Here is a 27,735-nt window from a genome sequence, read left to right on the forward strand (position 1 = left end):
CCTGGTGAGCTGCCAATGCTGCTGCCACTGTCACCCTCACCGACACCTGGATCAGGTGCTGCAGGGTGGAAGGAGAAACCCAGGGAAGCTGCCCAGAGGCACAGAGACACCTGCAAAAACTGGAATGGAACAGAGCACTCGGCGGAGTAGACTCTTCTCCCCTGAGGGGCCCAGAGACTCCCCCAACCCATCTGGGACCCAGCTTCCCCTGCAGGACAAGGGTCTTGGCAGGTCCAGAGGCCTTTCCTGCTCAGGCTGCTCAGGGGAGGAGGGGGCAATAGGAGAAGACCAGCCACTCAGCATTGGCTCATTCCGTCCCATCCATCCCTGGTTTTTACACAGATCCAAGTCCTCACTTTCTGGCAGGCTGCACTTTTGACTCAGTTGTCCCTTCTGGGGGCAGCTCTCATTGGAGGGCACTGGGGGAGGGAGGGAAGGAGGGTTTTCTGCGGGGGTGGGGTGGGGGGCGGCGGCACAGCTGCTCTGCCTCCCTCTGCCTCCCCCTCCCATGACTCACCCCTGGGCCAAGCCCTTGGCACTGAAGAGAGCCTGGATCTGTGTAAAAACCAGGCATGGATGGGACGGAATGAGCCCATATTGAGTGGCTGGTCTTTTCTTATTGCCCCAAAGAGCGGCCCCACATCAAAGCAAGCAGACTCTCCCCCCCCCGCAGGCATTCCTGTAAACAACCCTTGGCTAAAGTGACCAGATTTTAAGATTGGGAAAGAGGGACACCATTGAGTGGGGGTGGGGGGGCTAAAAAAGTTTAGCCCCCCCAAAAATAGAATTTCTCTCTCTCTCTCTCTCTTTCTTCCTCCCTCCCTTTCTCTCCCTTTCTCTCTCTTTCTCCCTCGCTCTCGCTTTCTCTCTCTTCCTTCCTCTTTCTTTCTCTCTATCTTTCTGTCCCTCTTTCCTTCTCTCTTCCTTCCTCTCTTTTTTGCTCTCTCTCTCTTCCTCCCACTCTATTTTTTTCTCTCTCGCTTCCTTCCTTCCTTTCTCTCTCTCTCTTCATCTCTTTTCTCCCTTCCTCCCTCCTTCTGTCTTTCTCTCTCCTGCTTTCCCTCCCTCTCTCTCTTTCTCTCTCTCTCTTCCTTCCATTCTCTTTCTCTTTCTCTCTCTCTCCCTTTCTTTCTTTACTTCAATGGTGCCTGGGTAGAGGTGAAGGCGGGAGAGTAGGCGGAGGAGGGACGTGGGTCCGAAGGCTCAGCAGGTGCTTCCTTTGTCCTGCGGAGTCTCTGCCCAGCGGAACCAGATAGCCCCCTGACCCGCCCTCCAAGTTCCTCCGCTGCTCTTTCATACACCCTGCCTGGCTTAAGACTGACATAGAAGGCCAGCTGCAGGGGGGGGGATGGAAGGATGACACCCCCCCAGTTCCGTTGTCCCATTACTGACCAGCCACCAGAGGCCTGGACAGCCCTTAAGCTCCTCCTGGGTCGCGCCAAATCCTCCCGCCTGCCGTTCCCTCTTGTGCAGGGCTGCAGCGCCGGACACGACTGGGCCCATCCAGGGGCAGGGCAGGGGAAACGGGTGAGCAAAGGCCCTGCACAGTTGGCCTGAAGTCCACGCAGAGACCTCTGGCCAAGCTGGGTTAGGGGCGGGGAGGGCGAGACAGCATCGGAGAGCCCGGAATCCCCTCCCTCCAGCCTCTTCCCAAGGGGGATGGTTGGGAGGGGGAAAAAAGCGGGACATTTTTCAAAGGGCACGGGACGCGGGACAAATGATGAAAAGCGTGACTGTCCCACTGAAAGTGGAATGTCTGGTCACCTTACCCTTGGCTCCCTCACAGAGAAGCCCCTTCCTCCCCTGAGCAGCCCAAGCAGGAAAGGCCTTTGGAGCCCCCAAGTCAAAGACCCTTGTCCTGCAGGGGAAGCTGGGCCCTAGATGGGTTGAGGGAGTCTCTGGGCCCCTTTGGGGGGAAGAGTCCACCCCGCCAAGGGCTCTGTTCCATTCCAGCTTTTGCAGGTGTCTCTGTGCCTCTGGGCAGCTTCTCTGCATTTCCGTCTCCTGATCACAAAGTCCCTGGTGGTGGTGGTGGTGACAGTGACGGCAGCGGGAGCTCTCCAGGTCCCCCCAGGTTAGTCAGAAGGGCCTCTGCTGGCCAGAAGAGCTGGTTCCCCGGGCCAGCAAAGTTTCCTTGGATGCCTGGTGGCCGCAGCTCCTGCCTTCAGCCCCCTCTCCCTGGGGCTGGAACCAAGCTGGGACCCTGAGCCCCACAAGGCTCCCCCAGCCACCACTAGAGCAGGCCTGGCCTGGGGGTGGGACTGTGGTAGGCTCCTTGGACCTGGTTCCACCCCTCTGCCCTTCCCTTCCAGGTACTGCCCAGGTTGGGCTCGGCCTTCCTCCCGGCTTCTCTGGACAGGCCCGATGGCCGCCCACGCATCCTCCCTCTGGGAGACCCTTTCCAGCGGCTTCCTGACATGCACCATCTGCCTGGGCCACTATCGCCAGCCCAAAATCCTGCCCTGCCTCCACACCTACTGCCAGGATTGCCTGAAGAAGCTGCCGCGGGGGTCCAAACAGGAGCTGCGGTGCCCTGAATGCCGTGAGTTGGTGTCCCTCCCAGATGGCGTTGAAGGCTTGAAGACCAACTTCTTCATCAATGGCCTCCTGGACTTGGTGCCTCCGGTCGAGGCGGCCACCCAGAGTGCCTGCAGCCTGTGCCCGCTGATTGGCCAAGGCACCGGCTCTGTTGCGGTGTCTCACTGCATCGACTGTGCCGACCACCTTTGCCAGTCCTGTGCCCGTGGGCACCATTGCTCCCGGCTGACCCACAGCCACCTTGTGGTCGACATGGAGGCCTACTGCTCTGGGAAGTACAACGAGGAGGTCCGCAGGCGTCAGGCCTCACGCTGCAAGGAGCACCAGGGCGAAGACCTGCAGTACTTCTGCATCCCCTGCGCTGTCGCCCTCTGCCGAGAGTGTCGCCTTGGGCTTCACCTGGAGCATCCATGCCTGCGCCTGTCAGAGGCCGCCAAAGCCCGCCGACCTGTCATCACGGGCCTCTTGGCCGGGGTGGAAGAGAAGGTGCAGCTCATCACCAGGGGCAGGGCCAGCCTGGAGGAGGAGATCAAGGAGATGGAGGAGTGCGAGGCGAACATCCGCAGCATGGTGGAGCAGACGTGCGCCAAGGCCGTGGAGCAGCTGCTGAGCCACAGGGGGAAGGTCCTGGGCCAGCTCTCGGCCCACCTGGAGGAGCGCAAGGAGGCCTCCCGGCGGCTGCTTTCCGAGCTGGCCTTCCAGGAGCAGGTGGCCTCCACCACGGTGGCCTTCGCCCAGAAGGTGCTGAACCTGGGCCATGAGGAGGAGGTCGTGTCCCTGGAGCAGATGATCTCGGAGCGACTGAGGCAGCTGCAGGGCTTCTCCTGGGAGACCATCACCATGCAGGTCCCCAAGCTCCACATCCAGCCGGGCCTACTCTGTGCCTGCAACCTCTTCCGCCTGGAGTTCCACGAGAAGGCCACGGCAGCTGCCCTGGAGGGCGACTCCACCAAGCAAGCTCAGAAGAAAGCAAAGCCGGGGCAGCCCCAGGGAGTAGAAGGGGAAAAGGCCCCCAGTGCGGAAAGCTCTGGGCTGGTGGGAGTCAGTGGGATCCCTTCCTCCAACAGGCGAGAGGCCCCATGTTTGACCCCAAAGCCTGTCTCCCTCTGCAGCTTCTGGGTGAAAGTCCTGACTGACAAGAAGCCGCCACGAATCACCGGCTTGTGCCCGTTTGGCTCCAACGAAATCCTGGTGGCTGACCAGGAGAACAAGAAGTTGAAACGCTTCTCCATACAGGGCGAGTTCAAGGGCACGATCCCGGTGCCGAGAGACGTGGCCCCGTTCAGCATGGCTGCCGTGGGCAACAAGGTGGTCTTCACTGCTGGGTCGCAGCTTTATGCCTTAAATGAAATGGGGAGCATTATGTGGCAAAAGGTGCTCAAGGGGGGCCAGGCCAGCCACGCAGTGACCACCTGTGATAGGAACTGTGTGGTCGTGTCTGTGGCAGCACGTCTGGAGGTGTTCAACATGGAAGGGCAACTCCTGGAGGTGATTGTGCCCAAGGGCTCCCAAGAGAGGGCCCTGGCGTTCCTGGGCAGGTGGAAAGATGGATTTGTGGCCTCTGATTGGTACCGACGTAGCGTGGTGCTGCTGGCCAGGAATGGGGACCTGGTGGCCGAATACCAGGAAGGACAGCTGGGGGAGAGTCAGCCGGGCAGCGTCTGTGTCGATGCCCCCGGGTTCATCTATGTGATCCTTCGGGAGCTGAACAAGGTTGTAGCCTTTTCGGAGTCTGGGGAGGAGCTGGGACCTTTTCTCACAACAGAGAACAGCATCTTCAAGCCACGTATGATCACCATGGCTGGGAACGGGCGTTTTGTGGTAGCCCTCGCCAATGGCTCCATCCATGTCTTTAAGGTCATGTACCAGGGCAAGAAGTGAGCGGGGAGCTGGCCCTGGGGGTGGTACAAGGGTGGTTACTGCACGTCTGCAGGGTTTCAGAGGGGAGCAGAACTTTGGCAATGGGTTGGCTCTGAGACTCGTGTGTGTCCTCAGATGTTTGGGCAGTAATGGGCAGCCAAAGGTTTTGCTGCCACACTGTGGGTGTGGCTTAATGGTCATGTGACTGGGGAGGAGTATCTTGCCGGCCATGTGACCAGTTGGGAGTGGCTTGAACGATCATCAACGTTCAAGTGAACTCTTAAGTCCCCGACTTACAACCTTACCAGTGTCACTCGTGACAATTTGCTTCAAGTGTCCTGTGCTCTCCTTCCTGGGTCACCCCCCACCTCAGGCTGGGTAGCTAGGTGAACGGGTGTTATATATAGTTGTTGTTCAAATGGGTATGATTGATTTTTTAATAGAGCTAACGATTTTAGAGTAGTTTATTTAATTTTACTTAATTGGATGTAGCGCATTATATTCTATTGTTCTTTTTTATATGTTGTACTCCACCCCGATATTCTCCAGAGGTGGGTGGCATATAAATCATTTATATATATATATATATTTGTTTTCGTAGATTTTCACGGGTATGTATGTATGTATATGTGTGCGTGTGTGTGTGTATATATATATATATATATATATATATATATATATATATATATATATATATATTTATATATATATTTCTCTGCTTTACAAGGCAGAGTTCACCAGATCGAATCCCAGTAAAGGAAAGGGTGTGGCTAGCTGATGAGGCCAGAACAAGGCCGAAATGGGACCATCCTAGTCTCCCTTAATTGTCATCTTCAGGCTGGTGCTTCTGTCCCTGTTCTAGGGCGAACATAGCGAGACCTGAGCTGCCTTCCTTCTATAAATCAACAACCCCAGGTGTTACCCCAATGACTCACCAGGAAGTTTCTACACAGCAGGCAATTGCTGAGCCATCAAACCACACCGAGCCACCAGTATTTATAGAAGGAAGGCAGCTCAGGTCTCGCTGTGTTCACCCTAGAACAGGGACAGAATCACCAGCCTGAAGATGACGAGTGGGACCTCATCGAAACGTTGCCAGAAATTTCTAAATCCTACACGGGAAGAAACCCGAATATACCAAGTCCGTCATACCTGTACCCATGAAAATCTACGAATATATATATATACATACATACATGTGACATATATATATATATATATATATATATATATATATATATACATATACATACACATATACATATATATACATACATACATACATATATCACATGTTTTTTTGCTGAAATTGAAAATTAAGGGAGACTAGGATAGATCTATTTTGGCCTTATTAGCTAGCCATACCCACTGGGACTTGAACCTGCAACCTTTGCCTTGTAAGGCAGAGAATTATCCTCTAGGCTACAGTATCCAATCCCTTCAGCTCTGCACCAGGGAAGGGTTACATATTTTTATGTCGAATCACCCTGGTGTATTGAAGGAACATCACAGCTCCTCATTTGCCTCTCGGCCCAACGCAGGGCCATTTCCAAGGCAGTTAATTTTATTGATAGCCGACAATTCTATCTGTATGTGTATATATATATGTTTTCTTACATTTTCACGGGTATATATATGTAGATTGTTCTGAGTTCGTGTTTTGCCCCGTGTAATATTTTGAGTGTCTATGTGACGTTTTGGTGAAATCACATTCACCATCATCAGGCTGAAGTTATAAGCTTCGTGCTGCTGTAAATATATGTAAATATACAGCAGCACGAAGCTTATAACTTCAGCCTGATGATGGTGAATGTGATTTCACCGAAACGTCGCATAGACACTCAAAATATTACATGGGGCAAAACCCGAACTCAGACTCTCAGACGATACACATCGTACTGCGTGCTAGTGTTAGTTAAACAAGTGATGTCAACAAATCAGCTATTCAGATAATTTAGGTAATTTTATTTATTTCATAAATATGTAAATTTTCTTGAATTTAGGAGACAGTACTTGTATTGCTTATATTTTACAGTGGCAGCAAAAAGTCTAGCGCCCGCCTTGAAAGTGACACGACTTACGTGTCTTTACCAGGAACTAATGCTGTGACTGAGCGCGGTTTTTCTACGGTAAATAAAGTGTGGACATCAGAAAAATCGCAATTAAGTGTGGAGACTTTGAAAGCCATTTTATGTGGGAAATATAATTTAACAAATTCTTGTGAAAAATTTCATGAACTTTTAGACAACGATAGCAATCTACTAAATTCACTCAAATGAGAAATATGCCAAAGAATAAAATAATACTATGCATAATTTTTTAAATGTATTATATTTGTAAATTGTACTTATGTTGAAATTAAAATATATATATTACAATACTATTTTTGCACTCTGTGAAATTTTTTTGTTGCTTCATATAGACCAAATTTTTAATCAAGGCTCCCACCCACCCACCCCGGTGAATGGTATCTCCCTTTACCATTCGCTGGCTGGGGAATTCTGGGAGTTGAAGTCCAAATATCTTCAAGTTGCCAAGGTTGGGAAACATTGCCTTTGACAACAGCCTTTGCTGGGCTGTAAATAGTTGCGAAAGTAAGAGCTGTTGTTTTGAACCCCCTACTGTCTGCCTCTTTCATTCACTCTAACAGCGACCGGTGCCGGAAACCCGGCTTCTGCTCATGCTCAGAAGAAAAATAAAATTCAAAAAATCCATCCGAAAACAAAATGGTGACTGTTACATTCTCAGACTGAGGCACATAGGCTTCAGTCAGATCCTCCATTTTGGAGGGAAAATACTGATTGCTGATTGGCTGGACTATCTGGGAGCTCCATATAAAAAGGCTGACTGTCAGACAAGAGTCTTTGTTGGGCTGTAAATAGTTGCGAAATACAGAGCAGTAGTTGTTGTTGTTATTATTATTATTAATAATAATAATAATAATAATAATAATAATAATAATAATAAGATTTGTATGCCACCCATCTCCGAAGACTCTGGGCAGCTCACAACATAACAGCAATACAATATAAATACAAATCTAATGTTAAAAACTTTAAAAAACTAATTTAAAGTACATTATTATAAACCCCCCATCTGTTACACAATCATACACACTCAGTCCAACTGAACATAAACATAATAAAGGTCAGCGAAAAAAGGAGGGGGGGAGATTAATCCCCCTCCACCTGGCGGAAAAGGAGGGTGGGGGCAGTTCGAATCTCCGGGGGGGAGTTGATTCCAGAGGGCCGGGGCCACCACAGAGAAGGCTCTTCCCCTGGGTCCCACCAGACGGCATTGTTTTGTCGACGGGACCTGGAGAAGGCCAATTCTGTGGGACCTAATGAGCTGCTGGGATTCGTGCGGCAGAAGGCGGTCTCATAGGTTCTGTGGTCCAATATAAAACAATGTGTAAACAAATCTAATTAATTAAAACTACAAGCTAAGATCCCACTATATTAAAACCACACATCACATTTGGTAGTCAGGAGGGGGGGGCATGATCTAATTGCCCCATGCCTGGCGACATAAGTGAGTCTTAAGACTCTTTTGAATGGCGAGGAGGGTGGGGGCAGTGAGAATCTCTGGAGGGGGTTGATTCCAGAGGGCCGGGGCCACCACAGAGAAGACTCTCTGTTGTTTTGAAGCCACTACTGCCTGCCTCTTCCATTCACCCTATCTAACAACAAGTATAAACAAGCATGTCCCTTATAAAATAAAATAAAAATAAATAACTTTCCAAAGTTGCCGCCTCCCCTGTGTCGGAAGAACAAGAGCCCTCTAGGGCTGCCAGGTTCCCGCCCGGCCTGGGGAAGACCTGGGCTACACCTGGGTTGGGGGGCTCTTCCCCTTCTCACCTGGTGAGCTGCCAATGCTGCTGCCACTGTCACCCTCACCGACACCTGGATCAGGTGCTGCTGGGTGGAAGCAGAAACCCAGAGAAGCTGCCCAGAGGCACAGAGACACCTGCAAAAGCTGGAATGGAACAGAGCCCTCGGTGGAGTGGACTCTCTCCCCCTGAGGGGCCCAGAGACTCCCCCAACCCATTTGGGGCCCAGCTTCCCCCGCATGACAAGGGTCCTGGGGGCTCTGGAGGCCTTTCCTGCTTGGGCTACTCCAGGGATGAGGGGGCAATAGGAGAAGGCCAGCCACTCAGCATGGGCTCATTCCGTCACATCCATCCCTGGGTTTTACACAGATCCAAGTCCTCACTTTCTGGAAGGCTGGACTTTTGACTCAGTTGTCCCTTCTGGGGGCAGCTCTCATTGGAGGGCACTGGGGGAGGGAGGGAAGGAGGGTTTTTTGCGAGGGGGGGCGGGGGGGCACAGCCGCTCTGCCTCCCTCTGCCTCCCCCTCCCATGACTCACCCCTGGGCCAAGCCCTTGGCACTGAAGAGAGCCTGGATCTGTGTAAAAACCAGGGATGCATGGAACGGAATGAGCCCATATTGAGTGGCTGGTCTTTTCTTACTGCCCCAAAGCCCCACATCAAAGCAAGCAGACTCTCCCCACCCCCCAGGCATTCCTGGAAACAGCCCTTGGCTAAAGTTACCAGATTTTAAGATTGGGAAAGAGGGACACCATTGAGTGGGGGTGGGGGGGCTAAAAAAGTTTAGCCCAAAAAAATTAGAAATTTTATCTCTCTCTCTTTCTTCCTCCCTCTCTTTCTCTCTCTTTCTCTCTCTTCCTTCCTCTTTCTTTCTCTTCCTCCCTCCCTCTATCTGTCATTCTCTCTCCCTCTTTCCCTCCCTCTCTCTTTTTCTCTCTCTCTTCCTCCCATTCTCTTTCTCTCTCTCTCCCTTTCTTTCTTTCTTTCTCTCTCTCTCTGTTCCTCTCTTTTCTCTCTTCCACCCTCCCTGTATCTTTCTCTCTCCTGCTTTCCCTCCCTCTCTTTCTCTCATTCCCTTTCTCTTTGACTCCCTTTCTTTCTTTATCTCTCTTCCCTGCCCCAATGGTGCCCAGGTGGAGGTGAAGGCGGGAGAGTAGGTGGAGGAGGGAAGCGGGTCCGAAGGCTCAGCAGGTGCTTCCTTTGTCCCGCGGAGTCTCTGACAAGCGGACCCAGAAAGCCCCCTGACCCACCCTCCAAGTTCCTCCGCTGCTCTTTCATACACCCCGCCTGGCTCAAGACTGACGTAGAAGGCCAGCTGTGGGGGGGGAATGGAAGGATGACCCCCCCCAGTTCCGTTGTCCCATTACTGACCCACGAAGCCGGCTTTCCTTTTTGGAGCGGGGGGGGGGGGGGCTGGGAGGGAAGAGCAGCCAATAGAGGCCTGGCCAGCCCTTAAGCTCCTCCTGGGTCCCGCCAAATCCTCCCGTCTTCCGTTCCCTCTTGTGCAGGGCTGCAGCGCCGGGACACGACTGGGCTCAACCGGGGGCAGGGCAGAGGAAACGGGCGAGCAAAGGTCCTGCACAGCTGGCCTGAAATCCATGCAGAGACCTCTGTCCAAGCTGGGTTAGGGGCAGGGTGGGCGAGGCAGCATCGGAGAGCCCGGAATCCCCTCCCTCCAGTCTCTTCCCAAGGGGGCTGGTTGGGAGGGGGGAAAAAGCGGGACAAATGATGAAAAGCGTGACTGTCCCACTGAAAGCGGGTTGTCTGGTCACCTTACCCTTGGCTCCCTCACAGAGAAGCCCCTTCCTCCCCTGAGCAGCCCCAGCAGGAAAGGCCTTTGGAGTCCCCAAGTCCAAACCCTTGTCCTGCAGGGGAAGCTGGGCCCCAGATGGGTTGAGGGAGTCTCTGGGCCCCTCTGGGGGGAAGAGTCCACCCCGCCGAGGGCTCTGTTCCATTCCAGCTTTTGCAGGTGTCTCTGTGCCTCTGGGCAGCTTCTCTGCATTTCCGTCTCCTGATCACAAAGTCCCTGGTGGTGGTGGTGACAGTGACAGCAGCGGGAGCTCTCCGGGTCCCCCCCCAGGTTAGTCAGAAGGGCCTCTGCTGGCCAGAAGAGCTGGTTCCCCGGGCCAGCAAAGTTTCCTTGGATGCCTGGTGGCCGCAGCTCCTGCCTTCAGCCCCCTCTCCCTGGGGCTGGAACCAAACTGGCTCGCTGAGCCCCACAAGGCTCCCCCAGCCACCACTAGAGCAGGCCTGGGCTGGGGGTGGGACTGGGGGGGGCCCTGCTTGGACCTGGTTCCACCCCTCTGCCCTTCCCTTCCAGGTACTGCCCAGGTTGGGCTTGGCCTTCCTCCCGGCTTCTCTGGACAGGAAGAGGCCCGATGGCCGCCCACGAATCCTCCCTCTGGGAGACCCTTTCCAGCGGCTTCCTGACTTGCACCATCTGCCTGGGCCACTATCGCCAGCCCAAAATCCTGCCCTGCCTCCACACCTACTGCCAGGATTGCCTGAAGAAGCTGCAGTGGGAGTCCAAGCAGGAGCTGCGGTGCCCTGAATGCCGCGAGGTGGTGTCCCTCCCAGATGGCGTCGAAGGCTTGAAGACCAACTTCTTCATCAATGGCCTCCTGGACTTGGTGCCTCCGGTCGAGGCGGCCACCCAGAGTGCCTGCAGCCTGTGCCCGCTGATTGGCCAAGGCACCGGCTCTGTTGCGGTGTCTCACTGCATTGACTGTGCCGACCACCTTTGCCAGTCCTGTGCCCGTGGGCACCGTTGCTCCCGGTTGACCCACAGCCACCTCGTGGTCGACATGGAGGCCTACTGCTCTGGGAAGTACAACGAGGAGGTCCGCAGGCGTCAGGCCTCACGCTGCAAGGAGCACCAGGGCGAAGACCTGCAGTACTTCTGCATTCCCTGCGCTGTCGCCCTCTGCCGAGAGTGTCGCCTTGGGCTTCACCTGGAGCATCCATGCCTGCGCCTGTCAGAGGCTGCCAAAGCCCGCCGACCTGTCATCACGGGCCTTTTGGCCGGGGTGGAAGAGAAGGTGCAGCTCATCGCCAGGGGCAGGGCAGGCCTGGAGGAGGAGATCAAGGAGATGGAGGAGTGCGAGGCGAACATCCGCACCATGGTGGAGCAGACATGTGCCAAGGCTGTGGAGCAGCTGCTGAGCCACAGGGGGAAGGTCCTGGGCCAGCTCTCGGCCCACCTGGAGGAGCGCAAGGAGGCCTCCCGGCGTCTGCTTTCTGAGCTGGCCTTCCAGGAGCAGGTGGCCTCCACCACGGTGGCCTTCGCCCGGAAGGTGCTGAACCTGGGCCATGAGGAAGAGGTTGTGTCCCTGGAGCAGATGATCTCGGAGCGGCTGAGGCAGCTGCAGGGCTTCTCCTGGGAGACTCTCGCTGTGCAGGTCCCCAAGCTCCACATCCAGCCGGGCCTCCTCTGCGCCTGCAGCCTCTTCCGCCTGGAGTTCCACGAGAAGGCCACGGCACCTGCCCTGGAGGGCGACTCCACCAAGCAAGCTCAAAAGAAAGCAAAGCCGTGGCAGCCCCAGGGAGTAGAAGGGGCGGCGGAGGCCTCCAGGCAGGAAAAGGCCCCCAGTGCGGAAGGCTCTGGGCTGGTGGGAGTCAGTGGGACACCTTCCTCCAACAGGCCAGAGGCCCCCCGCTTGACCCCGAAGCCTGTCTCCCTCTGCAGCTTCTGGGTGAAAGTCCTGACTGACAAGAAGCCGCCACGAATCACCGGCTTGTGCCCGTTTGGCTCCAGTGAAATCCTGGTGGCCGACCAGGAGAACAAGAAGTTGAAGCGCTTCTCCATGCAGGGCGAGTTCAAGGGCACGATCCCGGTGCCGAGAGATGTGGCCCCTTTCAGCGTGGCTGCTGTGGGCAACAAGGTGGTCTTCACTGCTGGGTCTCAGCTCTATGCCTTAAATGAAATGGGGAGCATTATGTGGCAAAAGGTGCTCAAGGGGGGCCAGGCCAGCCACGCAGTGATCACCTGTGATAGGAACTGCGTGGTCGTGTCTGTGGCAGCACGCCTGGATGTGTTCAACATGGAAGGGCAACTCCTGGAGGTAATTGTGCCCAAGGGCTCCCAAGAGAGGGCCCTGGTGTTCCTGGGCAGGTGGAAAGAGGGATTTGTGGCCTCTGATTGGTACCGACATAGTGTGATGCTGCTGGCCAGGAATGGGGACCTGGTGGCCGAATACCAGGAAGGACAGCTGGGTGAGAGTCAGCCGGGCAGTGTCTGTACCGATGCCCCCGGGTTCATCTATGTGGTCCTTCGGGAGCTGAACAAGGTTGTGGCCTTTTCGGAGTCCGGGGAGGAGCTGGGACCTTTTCTCACAACAGAGAACAGCATCTTCAAGCCACGTATGATCACCATGGCTGGGGACGGGCATTTTGTGGTAGCCCTCGCCAACGGCTCCATCCATGTCTTTAAGGTCAAGTACCAGGGCAAGAAGTGAGCGGGGAGCAGGCCCTGGGGGTGGGACAAGGGTGGTCACTGCACGTCTGCAGGGTTTCCGAGGGGAGCAGAAACTTTGGCAATGGGTTGGCTCTGAGACTCATGTGTGTCCTCAGATGTTTGGGCAGTAATGGGCAGCCAAAATTTTTGCTGCCACACTGGGTGTGGCTTATTTTGTGGGTGTGACTTAATGGTCATGCGACTGGGGAGGAGTAGCTTGCCAGCCATGTGACCAGTTGGGAGTGGCTTGAACGATCATCAACATTCAAGTGAACTGTTAAGTCCCCGACTTACAACCTTACCAGTGTCGCTCGTGACAATTTGCTTCAAGTGTCCTGTGTTCTCCTTCCTGGGTCACCCCCCACCTCAGGCTGGGTAGCTAGGCGAACGGGTGTTATATATAGTTGTTGTTCAAATGGGTATGATTGATTTTTTAATAGAGCTAACAATTTTAGAGTAGTTTATTTAATTTTACTTAATTGGATTTAGCGCATTATATTTTATTGTTCTTTTTTATATGTTGTACTCCACCCCGATTCTCCAGAGATGGGCGGCATATAAATCCAATATATATATATCTACGAAAACAAATATATATATCTACGAAAACAAATATATATATGTTTTCGTAAATTTTCACGGGTACAGGTATGACTCACCAGGAAGTTTCTACACAGCAGGCAATTGCTGAGCCATCAAACCACACCCAGCCACCAGTATTTATAGAAGGAAGGCAGCTCAGGTCTCACAGAGTTCGCCTGAGAACAAGGACAGAAACACCATCCTGAAGATGACGAATGAGACCTCGTCGAAACGTCGCCAGAAATTTCCAAATCCTACATGGGAAGAAACCCGAATATACCAAGACCGTCATATATATATATGGAAACCAGCCTTAAACAAAAAAACATATCATAATAATCACCATATCAATCCTTCAAGTAAGTGTGATTCCACCAACCAATCAAATCACTAAAACATAGTCACCCAATCTATTTGCTACATTCAAACCAAATCTCCACCCCCAACACTATATATAAGGAAGAAATGGCAGTTGCAAACATTTCATAGTTACAGCAACATGAAGCTTAAAACTTCAGCCTGATGGTGAATGTGATTTCACTGAAATGTCGCATAGACACTCAAAATATTACACGGGGCAAAACCCGAACTCAGAACAATCTACATACATATACCTGTGAAAATCTACGAAAACAAATATATATATATATATATGTCACATGTTTTTTTGCTGAATTTGAAAATAAAGGGAGACTAGGATAGATCTATTTCGGCCTTATTTTGGCCTCATCAGCTAGCCATACCCACTGGAACTTGAACTTGCAACCTTTGCCTTGTAAGGCAGAGAATTATCCTCTAGGCTACAGTATCCAATCCCTTCATATATATGACGGTCTTGGCATATTTGGGTTTCTTCCCGTGTAGGATTTGGAAATTTCTGGAAACCAGCCCTCATTAACAAACGTATCCCAGCCATAGAAACTGAAACCAGACTCAGAACACACATTGCAAAACAATCAAGTAGCCTGAAAGCTCCAACTACTCAGGATATGACACCTAATCCACAATCATTAACTAATCAGCATACCTCAGTTACATCAACGACCCCAGGTGTTACCCCACTGAAGCACCAGGAAGTTTCTACACAGCAGGCAATTGCTGAGCCATCAAACCACACCCAGCCACCAGTATTTATAGAAGGAAGGCAGCTCAGGTCTCGCTGTGTTCGCCCTAGAACAAGGACAGAAACACCAGCCTGAAGATGACGAGTGGGACCTCGTTGAAATGTCGCCAGAAATTTCCAAATCCTACACGGGAAGAAACCCGAATATGCCAAGACTGTCATACCTGTACCCGTGAAAATCTACGAAAACACACACACACACAGATATATATGTAGATTGTTCTGAGTTCGGGTTTTGCCCCGTGTAATATTTTGAGTGTCTATGCGACGTTTCGGTGAAATCACATTCACCATCATCAGGCTGAAGTTATAAGCTTCACTCTCACGTAACTTCAGCCTGATGATGGTGAATGTGATTTCACTGAAACGTCGCATAGACACTCAAAATATTACACGGGGCAAAACCCGAACTCAGAACAATCTACATACATATACCCGTCCCGCCTACCAGAGATTTGGAAACCAGCCTTAAACAAAAAAACATATCATAATCATCACCATGTCAATCCTTCAAGTAATTGTGATTCCATCAACCAATCAAATCACTAAAAACATAGTCACCCAATCTATTTGCTACATTCAAACCAAATCTCCATCCCCAACACTGTATATAAGGAACAAATGGCAGTTGCAAACATTCCATATTTACAGCAGCACGAAGCTTAAAACTTCAGCCTGATGATGGTGAATGTGATTTCACCGAAACGTCACGTAGACACTGAAAATATTACACGGGGCAAAACCTAACTCAGAACAATCTACACACACACACACACACACACACACACACACATAAATATATGTATATGATGGTCTTGGTATATATATAGTAATTGTCTCTCAGATGATACACATCATACTGCGTGCTAGTGTTAGTTAAACAAGTGATGTCAACAAATCAGCTATTCAGATAATTTAGGTAAGTAATTTTATTTATTTCATAAATATGATAGTACTCGTATTGCTTATACAGTGATCCCTCGAGTTTCGCGATCTCAATCTTCGCGAAACGCTATATCGCGATTTTTTAAAAAATATTAATTAAAAAAAAACCACTTCCGCGTTTGGCTTCAGGACTCAGCTGGGAAGCTGCGCGGCTGTTTTAAAAGGTCGCAGCCGGCCTGGGGGGCTTCCCAGCACCCCCCCGAACGCCCCCCAGGCCGGCTGCGACCTTTTAAAACAGCCGCGCGGCTTCCCAGCTGAGTCCTGAAGCCAAACGCCAAAGGCGAACTTCCGCGTTTGGCTTCAGGACTCAGCTGGGAAGCCGCGCGGCTGTTTTAAAAGGTCGCAGCTGGCCTGGGGGGCTTCCCAGCGCCCCCCGAACCCCCAACCCGGGTTCGGGGGGGTGCTGGGAAGCCCCCCAGGCCGGCTGCGACCTTTTAAAACAGCCGCGCCGCTTCCCAACTGAGTCCTGAAGCCAAACGCCAAAGGTGAACTTCCGCGTTTGGCTTCAGGACTCAGCTGGGAAGCGGCGTGGCTGTTTTAAAAGGCGGGCGGGCGGGTGCCTACAGGGGACGGTGGCCGCCAGCGCTGGACTCAGCGGTGAGAGGGGCGGTAGCGGCGAGCGAGCGGACAAGCGGCGGGCGGGCGGCGAGCTGTATGTAGCGGAAGTAAAAACACCATCTGCGCATGCGCGCGGTTTTTACTTCCGCACCACTATATCGCGAAAAATCGAGTATCGCGAGGGGTCTTGGAACGTAACCCTCGCGATACTCGAGGGATCACTGTATTTTAAAGTGGTGGCAAAAAGTCTAGCGCCAGCCTTGAAAGTAACACGACTTATATGTCTTTACCAGGAACTAATGCTGTGATTGAGTGCGGTTTTTCTACGGTAAATAAAGTGTGGACATCAGAAAAATCGCAATTAAGTTTGGAGACTCTGAAAGCCATTTTATGTGGGAAATATAACTTAACAAATTCTTGTGAAAAATTTCATGACCTTTTAAACAACGACAGGAAAAAATATTCACTCAAATGAGAAATATGCCAAAGAATAAAATAATACTATGCATAATTTTTGAAATGTATTATATTTGTAAATTGTACTTATGTTAAAATTAAAAATATATATATTACAATACTATTTTTGCGCTCTGTGAAATTTTTTTGTTGCTTCATATAGACCAAATTTTTTAATCAAGACACCCCCCCCCCCCGGTGAATGGTATCTCCCTTTACCATTCGCTGGCTGGGGAATTCTGGGAGTTGAAGTCCAAATATCTTCAAGGTTGGGAAACATTGCCTTAGACAACAGCCTTTGCTGGGCTGTAAATAGTTGTGAAATTAAGAGCTTTTGTTTTGAACGCACTACTGTCTGCCTCTTCCATTCACTTTAACAGCGACCGGTGCCGGAAACTCGGCGTCTGCGCATGCTCAGAAGAAGAAAAAAATCCAAAAAATCCATCCGAAAACAAAATGGTGACTGTTACATTCTCAGACTGAGGCACATAGGCTTCAGTCAGATCCTCCATTTTGGAGGGAAAATACTGATTGCTGATTGGCTGGATTATCTGGGAGCTCCGTATAAAAGGGCTGACTGTCAAAAAAGAGCCTTTGCTGGGCTGTAAATAGTTGCGAAATACAGAGCTGTTTTTTTAAAAAAAATTATTATTATTATTATTATTATTATTATTATTATTATTATTATTATTATTATTATCATCATTTAGATTTGTATGCCACCCCTCTCTGAAGACTCGGGGCAGCTCACAACATAACAGCAATACAATATAAATACAAATCTAATGTTAAAAACTTTAAAAACCTAATTTAAAGTACATTATTATAAAAACCTATCTGTTACACAATCATACACACTCAGTCCAACTGAACATAAACATAATAAAGGTCAGCGAAAAAAGGAGGGGGGGAGATTAATCCCCCTACACCTGGCGGCAAAGGTGAGTCTTCAACATTTTACGGAAGGTGAGGAGGGTGGGGGCAGTTCGAATCTCCGGGGGAAGTTGATTCCAGAGGGTCGGGGCCGCCACAGAGAAGGCTCTTCCCCTGGGTCCCACCAGACGGCATTGTTTTGTCAACGGGACCTGGAGAAGGCCAACTCTGTGGGACCTAATCGGCCATTGGGATTTGTGCGGCAGAAGGTAGTCTCGTAGGTACTCTGGTCCAATATAAAACAGTGTGTGTTCTGTCTGGGTTCCCCCAGACCTCAACACCAACTGGAAAAAACAGCCAGACACTCTGGTAAAAGCAAAAGTACTTTATAGCTGGAAAAAAGAAACACAGAGGAAAACCTGTTCTTCCTAACAGACAGGCTATAATACTTTACAACAGAGTCCTGATGTCCAGACAATACAGCAAGCTTCTTGCTGGCACACCCACCCCAAGGTTTCAGTAGTCAAAGGCACAAACCAGGATTCCAAGACGCCAAAGTTCACAGCCAGGTCCCAAGACTCTCAAAGATAAAACTCCACAAGCCAGGAAGGGTGGGTCTGCCTTTTAGCCTTTCCAAAGAGCACCACACCCAAACCCAGCTGTTGCCTCTTTAATGCTGAAAGTACCTAGCCAATTGGTTCCTCCGCTGTGTAGCTCTTCTCTGTCGCAGATCAATTATGGCTTGTGCATTTTCCTCTAAGGAATCCAGGCTGCTTGCTGGAGAGAGCTCCCTCTGGGGGGACTCTGGCTGTCCTCCCTCTTCTTCAGCCTGGGATTCCTCCTCCTCGTCTGCCTGCCCCTCCTGTTCCTCATCCTCTCCCTCTGAGCTGGAAACCGACAGAAGATCAGCCATTCCCTGAGGGGCCTCAGACGGAACCACAACAGTGTGTAAACAAATCTAATTAATTAAAACTACAAGCTAAGATCCCACTATATTAAAAACAGTCAACCAACTCAATCACAACCACACATCACATTTGGTAGTCAGGAGGGGGGCATGATCTAATTTCCTCTTGCCTGGCGATATAAGTGAGTCTTAAGACTCTTTTGAATGGTGAGGTGGGTGGGGGCAGTGCGAATCTCTGGAGGGAGCTGATTCCAGAGGGCTGGGGCCACCACAGAGAAGACTCTCTGTTGCTTTGAAGCCACTACTGTCTGCCTCTTCCATTCACCCTATCTAACAACAAGCATAAACAAGCATGTCCCTTTACATTGTGCTTATGATTCTGGAAAGGGAATTGAGCTCAGTTCAGTACAAATATGATTTCCAAGCAAATTAGGGTGGCTCCAGAGGAAATCAACCCACGGAGCTGTTGGCTCTGCAATGAAAAGTGGGCCAGGGATTTCCAAGTCAAAATATTCCCCATTTTGATGCTCAGAACACTTGTTTCGAGTTTGACATGGTTGCTTCCAATCTTCCTGGAAGTCTTCCAATGTTGTTGTGACTCCAGCCGTCTTTTCCCTTGCTTTAAAATGGAGCATTCAAGCTTGGAGCTCTTCCAGACCGATTGGAAGAGTGTTGGAAGATTTCCAGCGAGGTTGGGACGACCAGTGTTGACCTCAAAACAACTTCAAAGTCAACATGTTTTGCCTACATGTTTTGAATGTAGCAAAAAGCTTGTAGCAGGTCTATGTCCATTTTCATTTCTTCGTTATGTCAGCCTTACTTTGGAGAGAGAAGAGAGAGACAGAGAGATAGAGATGATAGCAATAGATAGGTAGATATAGATAGATAAATCGATAATAGATATATATGATAGATAGTTAAATAATGATAGATGATAGATAGATAAATAAATAAATAAATAGATTAGATAGATAAAATAGATAGAAGTTAGATGCATGATAAATAGATAGATGATAGATGATAGCTAGCTAGCTAGCTAGATGTTAGATAGATGATACATAGATATAAAGATAGATAGATAGATAGATTAAATAGATAGATAGATAGATAGATATAAAGATAGATAGATAGATATAAAGATAGATAGATAGATAGATATAAAGATAGATAGATATAAAGATAGATAGGTAGGTAGGTAGGTAGGTGGGTGGGTGGGTGGGTGGGTGGGTGGGTAGGTAGGTAGGTAGATAGATAGATAGATATAAAGATAGATAGATAGATAGATATAAAGATAGATAGATATAAAGATAGATAGATATAAAGATAGATAGATATAAAGATAGATAGATATAAAGATAGATAGATAGATAGATAGATAGATAGATAGATAGATAGGTAGGTAGGTAGGTAGGTAGGTAGGTAGGTAGGTGGGCGGGCGGGCGGGCAGGCAGGCAGATAGATAGATAGATAGATAGATAGATAACAGCTAGCTAGCTAGGCAAGGCAAAATTATAAGTATAATACATTGGTACCTCTACTTAAGAACGCCTCTACTTAAGAACTTTTCTAGATAAGAACCAGGTGTTCAAGATTTTTTTTGCCTCTTCTTAAGAACCATTTTCTACTTCAGAACTTGAGCCCGGAAAAATTTCCCAGGAAATTTGAGAATGGCACGAAGACCCGGCCAGTTTCCTGCCATTCCCCCTTTAATCCTGGCCATCTCCGGCTTTTCTGGGCTGCCAGAGGAGCCTTTCAGTGGCTCTTAAGGAGACTTTGGCAGCCCAGAGCGAACGGAGCATTTTCCTTTCTCTGGGTGCTTGGAGAGGGAATAAACGACTTTGCTGTGGTGATTCCCTTGTGCTGCCTCCCATACACCCGGCGCGAGGTTGCCTCCCGGAGCATCTGGCCCTGGCCAAATCAACTCGGATTCATCCAAACCAAGGAGTCATCACAGTGAAGGAAAGGTGCCGGCTACAAAGCGAGCGAGTGAGCGAGAGGAGAGGGGAGCCCTTCAGCATGGGAAGGAAGAGGAAGCAGGCAGCAGCAGTAGCAGTAGCAGCAGCAGCAGCCACCTTTTGGTCAAAGGAGCAGGAGGTTCCCCCTCTAGCCTGCCTGGGTTTCTCTCTCTGCCACAGTCTATGGGAAGCGCGTGCTCCTCCTCGACGTCTCAGAGTCCCTCTTTTTTTTTTAAACCTTAAAGTTTTCGATTTTTTTTATTCCCCTCTCCTCCTCTTTTTCCTTTGGCAGTGACTGTCCTCCTCCTCTTCTTCCTCCTCCTCCTCCCACCCAAATTCCGAGCTTTTATTTCTTTCCTAATGGGTTTGCACGCATTATTTGCTTTTACATTGATTCCTATGGGAAAAATGGCTTCTACTTACAAACTTTTCTACTTAAGAACCTGGTCACGGAACGAATTAAGTTCTTAAGTAGAGCTACCACTGTATATACTTCAGAATCTTCTGGAGGACAAAAAACATCTCATTTTTTCCTAATCTTCTGTTTGTCTCTCTAAATTACATTTGGTATTCTTTACAGCAGCATTAAAAGAATCTCAACCACCATTCAAGCGATAGATGAAGCCTTAAAAGAGGTTTGCTTATGTGCGTTTGATCTAAGCACTGTTGTGGTTAGCTCTGGCCCAGCTCCTGCCCCAAGGACTGTGGATGTGGGGGAGACATCCACATGCCGCAGGCCTGTTTTGCTCCCGGTGGAATCTGCTGATGAAGGCTCCTCTGACCAAGAAGACATGAGTGACAGGGAGGGGGAGAGTGTGGCAGACAGCTTAGAAGGAGATCAGTTATCTAGCTCCTCCTTGGATTCGGAACAAGAGTTAATGATACAGCCAGGCATGCGGAGAGCGATGCATAGACAGCAACAACTGAGAGATTATTATCAAAGAAAAGGAGGCCACCTGTGGTTGGGTGGGGCTGTGGTCATTAGTGAGGCTGCCATAAATAGCAGCCGGTGGGTTTGGCCATTGTGGAGGATTATCTGATCGTTGTGTTTTGTGCCTGCCTTGCTGACTTCGACCTTTTGTGTGCTGATTTCCCCCCGCTTTGAAACTAAACCAGAGCAAAGTGTGTTTCACTTTGTGGAAGAAGAAGGACTGTGAATTGACTCACAGCTGCAAGCAAAGTATCTCAGAACTGATAAGGGACTTGTACAAATTACCAGTTTGTTTGGAGACAAGTGCTCTTTGCTATACCAAAAGAGGGCTTAGTTTATTTGAATTTTCATTATAAAGAACATTGTTTTGAATTTTCAAACGTGTGTGTGTCTGAAATTTTTATCTGTGAATTTTCGGGAGGATTCTACTAGAGAGACAGACAGAACAAGCACGAACTACCCAGGCAGAGTTGCCCCTTGGCCTCAGCAAAAAAGAACCCAGCCGATTTATGAAATATGATTGCAGGCAGGCAGAGTCGGCTGCAGAAGGTACCTTAGGACGGCCTTGATTTTGCCCCCTGGAGGAGGAAAAACCAGAAGATTGATCACCCGTATTCATCGGGCCTCCGTCAGACACTACTTTAAATATTTTAACGCTTCTTAAATTATTGGTTTTCTTCTTCCTAGGGTGCTGGGGATTGTATTTCTGCTAAGGCTGATTGTAATTACTCTTGTGTGTCGTTGGCTTGTTTTTCGTGTGTATATTTATTCGCTGGGAAATCAGCATGTATCTGGAGACTGAAGCTTGCTAAATAAAACCAGCCCTTTGGCTGAAAGATTTATGCGCTTCCCCGACTTCAGCGGCGTCTCTTCGGCAAAGTTGCTGAAAGGTAACATAACTATTGATGGAAGGGTTTTTTTTTTCCTTTTCCCCCTTTTGGAAAATGCCTAAACTCTCTGATTCAGCTCGCTTCGTTTTAAAACTGGAGAGGCCAGTGCGTTTACAAATCGGAACCATTTCTGTTATTTGGATTAATAAAGTCAGGGGGAACTAGAGGATGAAGAGTTGATGAAACCTTTTCATCAATATTGTCCAAGAAACACCTTAATTCCTTCCTTCCTTCCTTCCTTCCTTCCTTCCTTCCTTCCTTCCTTCTTTCCTCCGTCCCTCCTTTCTTTCCCTCTCTCTTCCCTTCCTTCCTTCCTTCCGTCCTTCCTTCCTTCGTTCCTTCCTTCCTTCTTTCCTCCGTCCCTCCTTTCTTTCCCTCTCTCTTCCCTTCCTTCCTTCCGTCCTTCCTTTGTTCCTTCCTTTCTTTCCTCTCCTTTCTTCCTTCCTTCCTTTCTTCCTTCCTTCCTTCCTCCCTTCCTTTTTTCTTTCTTTCTCTCTTTCCTCCCTTCCTTCCCTCCTTTCTTTGTTTTCTTTCTCCCTATCCTTCCTTCTTTCTTTCCTTCCTTCCCTCCCTCTCTTTTCTCTCTTTCTTTCTCCCTATCCTTCCTCCCTCTTCCTTCCACCCTCCCTTTCTTTTTCTTTCTTTTTCTTTCTTTCTCTTTCTTTTTCTTTCTTTCTTCATATCTTCTCTCCCTTCCTCCCTTCCATCCTTTCTTCCGTCCTTCCTTCCTTCCATCCTTTCTTTCTTTCTTCCATCCTTTCTTTCTTTCTTTCCTTGCTTCCTTCCCCTTTTTTTGTTAACTCAAGGCAGCAAACATATCCAACCCTTTGTCTTCTTTCCTCACTACTACAATCCTGTGAGGTGGGTTGACCTTCTCTCAATAATTAAGGCTAGTTTTGATATGGTTATATAGCTGTCCTCAAAGTAGAAGAAATTGATATGGACGGTCCCTTCCTGCCTACTCCCTCCCCCCTAAAACCCCATTGTGCTCCTTGGTGTAATTGCAGTTGGCAGTTCAGACTAACCTAACAGGCATTAAGTCTGAGAGATGACAGTTAAAAGCTGGTCTGTTATAACGCAGGCGTTTCCAGGGCTCCGTGGAGATCAAACATGGAGGTTCAGGAAAGCCTCACAGATGGTTTAAATAAAGTTTATTTTTTTTAAAAAAGAGCGACACCAATCCACTTTGTGGAACGGATCCAAGAATCAGTTTCGCCGTTATGTCTAAGGATACTTAATACAGGATTTATTTACCAATGTGTGGCTTGTCGAAGTAGACACTAAGCAAGTTTGAGAGTCAGGCTTCTCTTATTGGGTGTCACATTTTAGTTCCCGCCATCCTGAGTCTAGACCAGTGTTTCTCAACCTTGGCAGTTTGAAGATGTGTGGACTTCAATTCCCGGAATTCCCCAGCCAGAGTTGCGTCAAGGAAACGGAGCCCCTCCCTTATGAAACCAGGTTGAAATGCCTGGGTCTCTTCAGCCTTGAAAGGCGGCGTTTAAGGGGCGACTTGATCGAAGTGTATAAAATCATGCATGGGATAGAAAAGGTGGATAGAGAAAAATCCTTTTCTCTACCACACAATACTAGGACAAGGGGGCCCTCCCTAAAGCTCATAGGTAGGAAAGTGAGGACAAATCAAGGGGAATATTTCTTCACCCAGAGGGTCCTTGGTTGATGAGACTCCCTTCCAGAAGAGGTCGTGACAGCTGTCAGCCTGGAGAGCTTCAAGGCAGGATTAGACAGATTCATGGACACCAAGTGTATTGGTGGTTATTGAAACGGATGTCCATGTGCCGCCTCTATGTTGGTTGAGACAGGCAGGATTCCCCTAAGCACCATTTGTTGGGGGTGAAGGGAAAGGGAGGGTCTTGTCTTCTCTTTCTGCTCAAGATCCCCATGGACAATTGGTGGCCACTGTGTGACACAGAATGCTGGACTTGATGGGCTTTGGCCTGATTCAGCAGGGCTCTTCTTATGTTCTTATGTTCTTAACAGCCACACAAAGACCCAGAAGTAAAACTAAGGGTATGTAACTCATGCCATCTGTTTCCAGCTGTTCAAAGAGGCACCCGCCGAAAATTCACATTACTGTTTCCCGTCCCCTGCGCCAAACTTGTCAGAAAGTAATTTCAGGAATTTTCAGAATGTCCAAAAATAGCAATTATATCACAAGCCCAGGGCAACGGTGGCATTGGGAAAAACTGAATTTCCATTACTCTGTTTCATGCTAATAATATAGCTTGGAATTTGTGATGGTGACTACCGTTTGGCCAACCATCTTATCATTAAAAAGAGTAAACGGACAGTTTCTTGTTTTTCAGGCCCAATATCTGTTGCTACTATCCTTTGGCTGGTTTGAATTACAGTGGTACCTCTACTTACGAACTTAATTCGTTCCATGAGCAGGTTCTTAAGTAGAAAAGTTTGTAAGAAGAAGCAATTTTTCCCATAGGAATCAATGTAAAAGCAAATAATGCGTGCGATTGGGGAAACCACAGGGAGGGTGGAGGTCCTGTTTCATCTCAGGAGATTCATAGAGAGGCCCCAAGTAGGCTTCTCCCTGCCTTTTCCGGCCCTGTTTCCTTCCAGGAGATTCCCAGAGAGGCCCCATGGAGGCTTCTCCGTGCCTTTTCTGGCCCTGTTTCCTCCTAGGAGAGAGGCTCCACAGAGGCTTCTCTTCGCCTTTTCTGGCCCTGTTTCTTCCTAGGAGAGTCCTAGAGAGGCCCCATGGAGGCTTCTCCATGCCTTTTCTGGCCCTGTTTCCTCTCAGGAGATTCCCAGAGAGGCCCACAGAGGCTTCTCTCCGCCTTTTCTGGTCCTGTTTCTTCCTAGGAGATTCCTAGAGAGGCCCCACGGAGGCTTCTCCCTGCCTTTTCTGGTTACAATTTTGGAGTAGAAAATGCTTCTTGAGAAGAGGCAAAAAAATCTTGAACACCCTTATCTAGAAAAGTTTGTAAGTAGAGGTGCCCTTAGGTAGACGTACCACTGTATTTGGAACAGGGGGAAGAGAAGGAAACGGAATTTGGGGACCCCTGCCATAGAGTGCCAGGTTGGATTCAACAGAATAACGGAATAGACTCTTAGCAGAATAACAAATGTTGAAAGGGACCTTGGAGGTCTTCTAGTCCAACCGCTTGCTCGAGCAAAGAGTTTTAATTTGTATCTTTTATTCACTCTTTTGAACTCTGAACCTAGAAACTGTCAAATTCCATGCAGTCAAAAACTATTTCCACTCTTTTTTTTTTAAACACAAAATATTCTTTTTATTTGTCACCGAAGGCTACAGGTGGTCACTTTCTGTTCTGAGAGAATTTTTTTTGTTGTCGTTTTGATTTTTGTTTTCTAGAAGGTATCTACATCTGCATGTATTTACAAGGTCGTTTTATTTACAGTCAAGAATACAGTGTTAGAAACACAAAAGTGTCAAAGAGGAAAAAAAAATTCTCAAGAAAAAGATCAGTTCCAGACCTCTAGGAAATTTACACACAGTAACAAGAACAATTTTTTTTGACAGTGCTGGGATTGCAATTGTGATTTTGACAGAAAGTCTTCTTCTCCAACCAGCCTGAGGACAAATATTTTCCCTTTATATAAAGTGTATTTTTTTGTACAATTTATCACAGATAAAATAGACCAATTATACTGTCCTAACAGTTATTGTAACTTTCCTCCATTCCTTTGTGTGTATATATTCTCACACATATATTTTAATTGTCGGTTCATAGGTTTGTGAAGATTGAGGTTGCGAACTTTGTTGTGGGATTGTCACTATCTTAAATTTCAGGATAAATTCTGGAGGGATCCTTCTACTCTGAAAATAATAATCTCCAGTTTATTTAATATTCTTGAGGCACATTTATAAAAGATTCAGAGAGGGCATTTAGGGCGAGACGCAGACGGATGTCTATGGAGATTCTCAGTCATCCAAGTCATAGTGGATCCTTGATTTTTTTTCCTCGAATACATTTAGCTTCTTCAGAACTAAAGAAGCATCTTGGATGAGAAGTGAAATGTCTTCAAGGAAAAACAAAGAAAGTCCAGTCGCCTCTTGAAAAAGCACCTTTGGGACGAGCAGGCCGATGGTCCATCCAAGGATACTCTGGATCAATGGTCTTCAAACTCGGCAACTTTAAAACTTGTGGACTTCAACTCCCAGAATCCTCCAGCCAGCAGAGCTTTTGCCGAGCTTGAAGACCTCCTGCTTTGGATTTAAATATTCTCATTGCAATGTTGACCAGGCTTATCACAAAATATCTTGAAGCAAAGTGGAATCAAAAAGATCCTTTAGGATGGCGAGAAAACCTTTTTCAACTTCAACTAACCTCCACTGAGATCTTTTCTGTAGATAATCATCTTATTAAATTCGTTATCAAAGCTCTACACTAATTGGGTCTAGATTTTTTTTCTTGTTTACATAAACTTTTTGTCATCATTTTCTCGTTTCAAAATGGGGTTTTGGATCGGAATTGTTTTGGATAGAACACAACTTAAGGCATGCCAATTTATTTATTTATTTATTCAATTTATTTATTCCTGCATGCACAGGAAGCAAAATCTCATGAAGGGACGGGTGTGCGTGCGAGATTTCAGCGATTTTTTGCTTCTGCTCAGCACGTGTGCACAATTATGGGGTGTGTCACTAGAATAATTCTTCGGTTTGAGATATTCAGTAATATGGGAGCATCAAACGAGGACTTGTCGTCAGAGAAGACTAGATTCAAATTTTGAGAGGAATCCTGTTTGTGTTTTCACAACTTTTTTCCTCATGTTGGGAAGAACTCCTGATTTGTAAAGTAATGCGTGTGGTAACAGCGGTGGGATTCAATTTTTTTCTACTATTGGTTCTGTGGGCGTGGCTTGGTGGGCATGATGTGGCTTGGTGGGCATGGCAAGGGAATGTTACTGCAAAATCCCAATTTCCTCCTGATCAGCTAGGACTCGGGAGACAGAATAAATGGGGATGGTGGTATTTACCAGTTCACCAAGGCAACCAGACACAAGAACAGTTTCTTCCTCAAATACCATCACTGCTAAACAAATAATTCCCTCACCACTGTCAAACTATTCACTAAGGCTGCACTACTATTACTATTAGTCTTCCCATCATTCCTCTCATCTATCTCCTTCCACTTGACTGTAACTTGTTGCTTGTGTCCTTATGATTTATATTAATATTGATTGTTTCCTAATAGCTAATTTGTACCCTATGACAATGTTTTACCTCATGATTAAGTATTTTACCTCATGATTAAATGTTTTACCTCATGATTCTTGACAAATGTATCTTTTCTTTTATGTACACTGAGAGCATATGCACAAACGACAAATGCCTTGTGTGTCCAAATACACTTGGCCAATAAAGAATTCTATTCTCTGAACTGCTGGAAATTTTCGCTACCGGTTCTCCAGAACCGGTCAGAACCTGCTGAATTCCACCTCTGTGTAGCAACGTGAATATTGAAAGTGTGTGAACAGAGAACTATGTCTTATTTCTGATCTTGGAGGCAAAATCAGGGATGGAGGGAATTGTCTGATCTGAAAATCAAAGTTCTTGTCACTGTCTGGAGAAAAATGGCTGAATGGTGGCGACAAACTTAGGAAATTGAAATGACATTGGATTGATTGTTAAAGAGGAAGATGTTAGTCTTTGTATTAATTTTTGATACTCCTCAGAATGTTTGCTGAAGAAACATATAGTCACAATTTTCAAAAGAATTGCTAGCAGTTTTGCCTAAACAGATTCTGTAGGGCAAGGGTAGACAGTCTTGGAAACTTTTAAGACTTGTGGACTTTCAACTCCCAAAATCCCCCGGTTTGCCATTCTAATTTTCAT

The 27,735-nt window shown here is 48.1% G+C and overlaps 3 protein-coding genes across 3 annotated transcripts in view; 2 read left to right on the plus strand and 1 right to left on the minus strand.

Annotated features, from left to right (window-relative positions):
- NARS2 (asparaginyl-tRNA synthetase 2, mitochondrial) overlaps positions 1-50 on the minus strand; it is an 85,090-nt gene extending 85,040 nt beyond the window's left edge. The window contains exon 1 of the mRNA XM_070749545.1: positions 2-50. The gene's annotated coding sequence lies outside the window, so the exon portion shown is untranslated. The remainder of the gene's footprint in view (position 1) is intronic.
- Positions 51-2,019: 1,969 nt separating this feature from the next.
- Positions 2,020-6,781, plus strand: LOC139166242 (E3 ubiquitin-protein ligase TRIM56-like). The gene is made up of 3 exons (XM_070749542.1): positions 2,020-2,074; positions 2,313-4,714; positions 6,314-6,781. The coding sequence occupies exon 2, from the start codon at positions 2,365-2,367 to the stop codon at positions 4,417-4,419; it is 2,055 nt and encodes a 684-aa protein (XP_070605643.1). The 5' UTR covers positions 2,020-2,074; positions 2,313-2,364; the 3' UTR covers positions 4,420-4,714; positions 6,314-6,781.
- Positions 6,782-10,293: 3,512 nt separating this feature from the next.
- LOC139167198 (E3 ubiquitin-protein ligase TRIM56-like) lies at positions 10,294-12,930 on the plus strand. The gene is made up of 2 exons (XM_070751625.1): positions 10,294-10,306; positions 10,547-12,930. Exon 2 carries the CDS (start codon positions 10,605-10,607, stop codon positions 12,678-12,680), a length of 2,076 nt encoding a protein of 691 aa, XP_070607726.1. The 5' UTR covers positions 10,294-10,306; positions 10,547-10,604; the 3' UTR covers positions 12,681-12,930.
- Positions 12,931-27,735: the final 14,805 nt, after the last annotated feature.

Source organism: Erythrolamprus reginae, chromosome 4, assembly GCF_031021105.1.
Source record: "Erythrolamprus reginae isolate rEryReg1 chromosome 4, rEryReg1.hap1, whole genome shotgun sequence".
In the NCBI taxonomy this organism is placed as follows: Eukaryota; Metazoa; Chordata; class Lepidosauria; order Squamata; family Dipsadidae; genus Erythrolamprus; species Erythrolamprus reginae.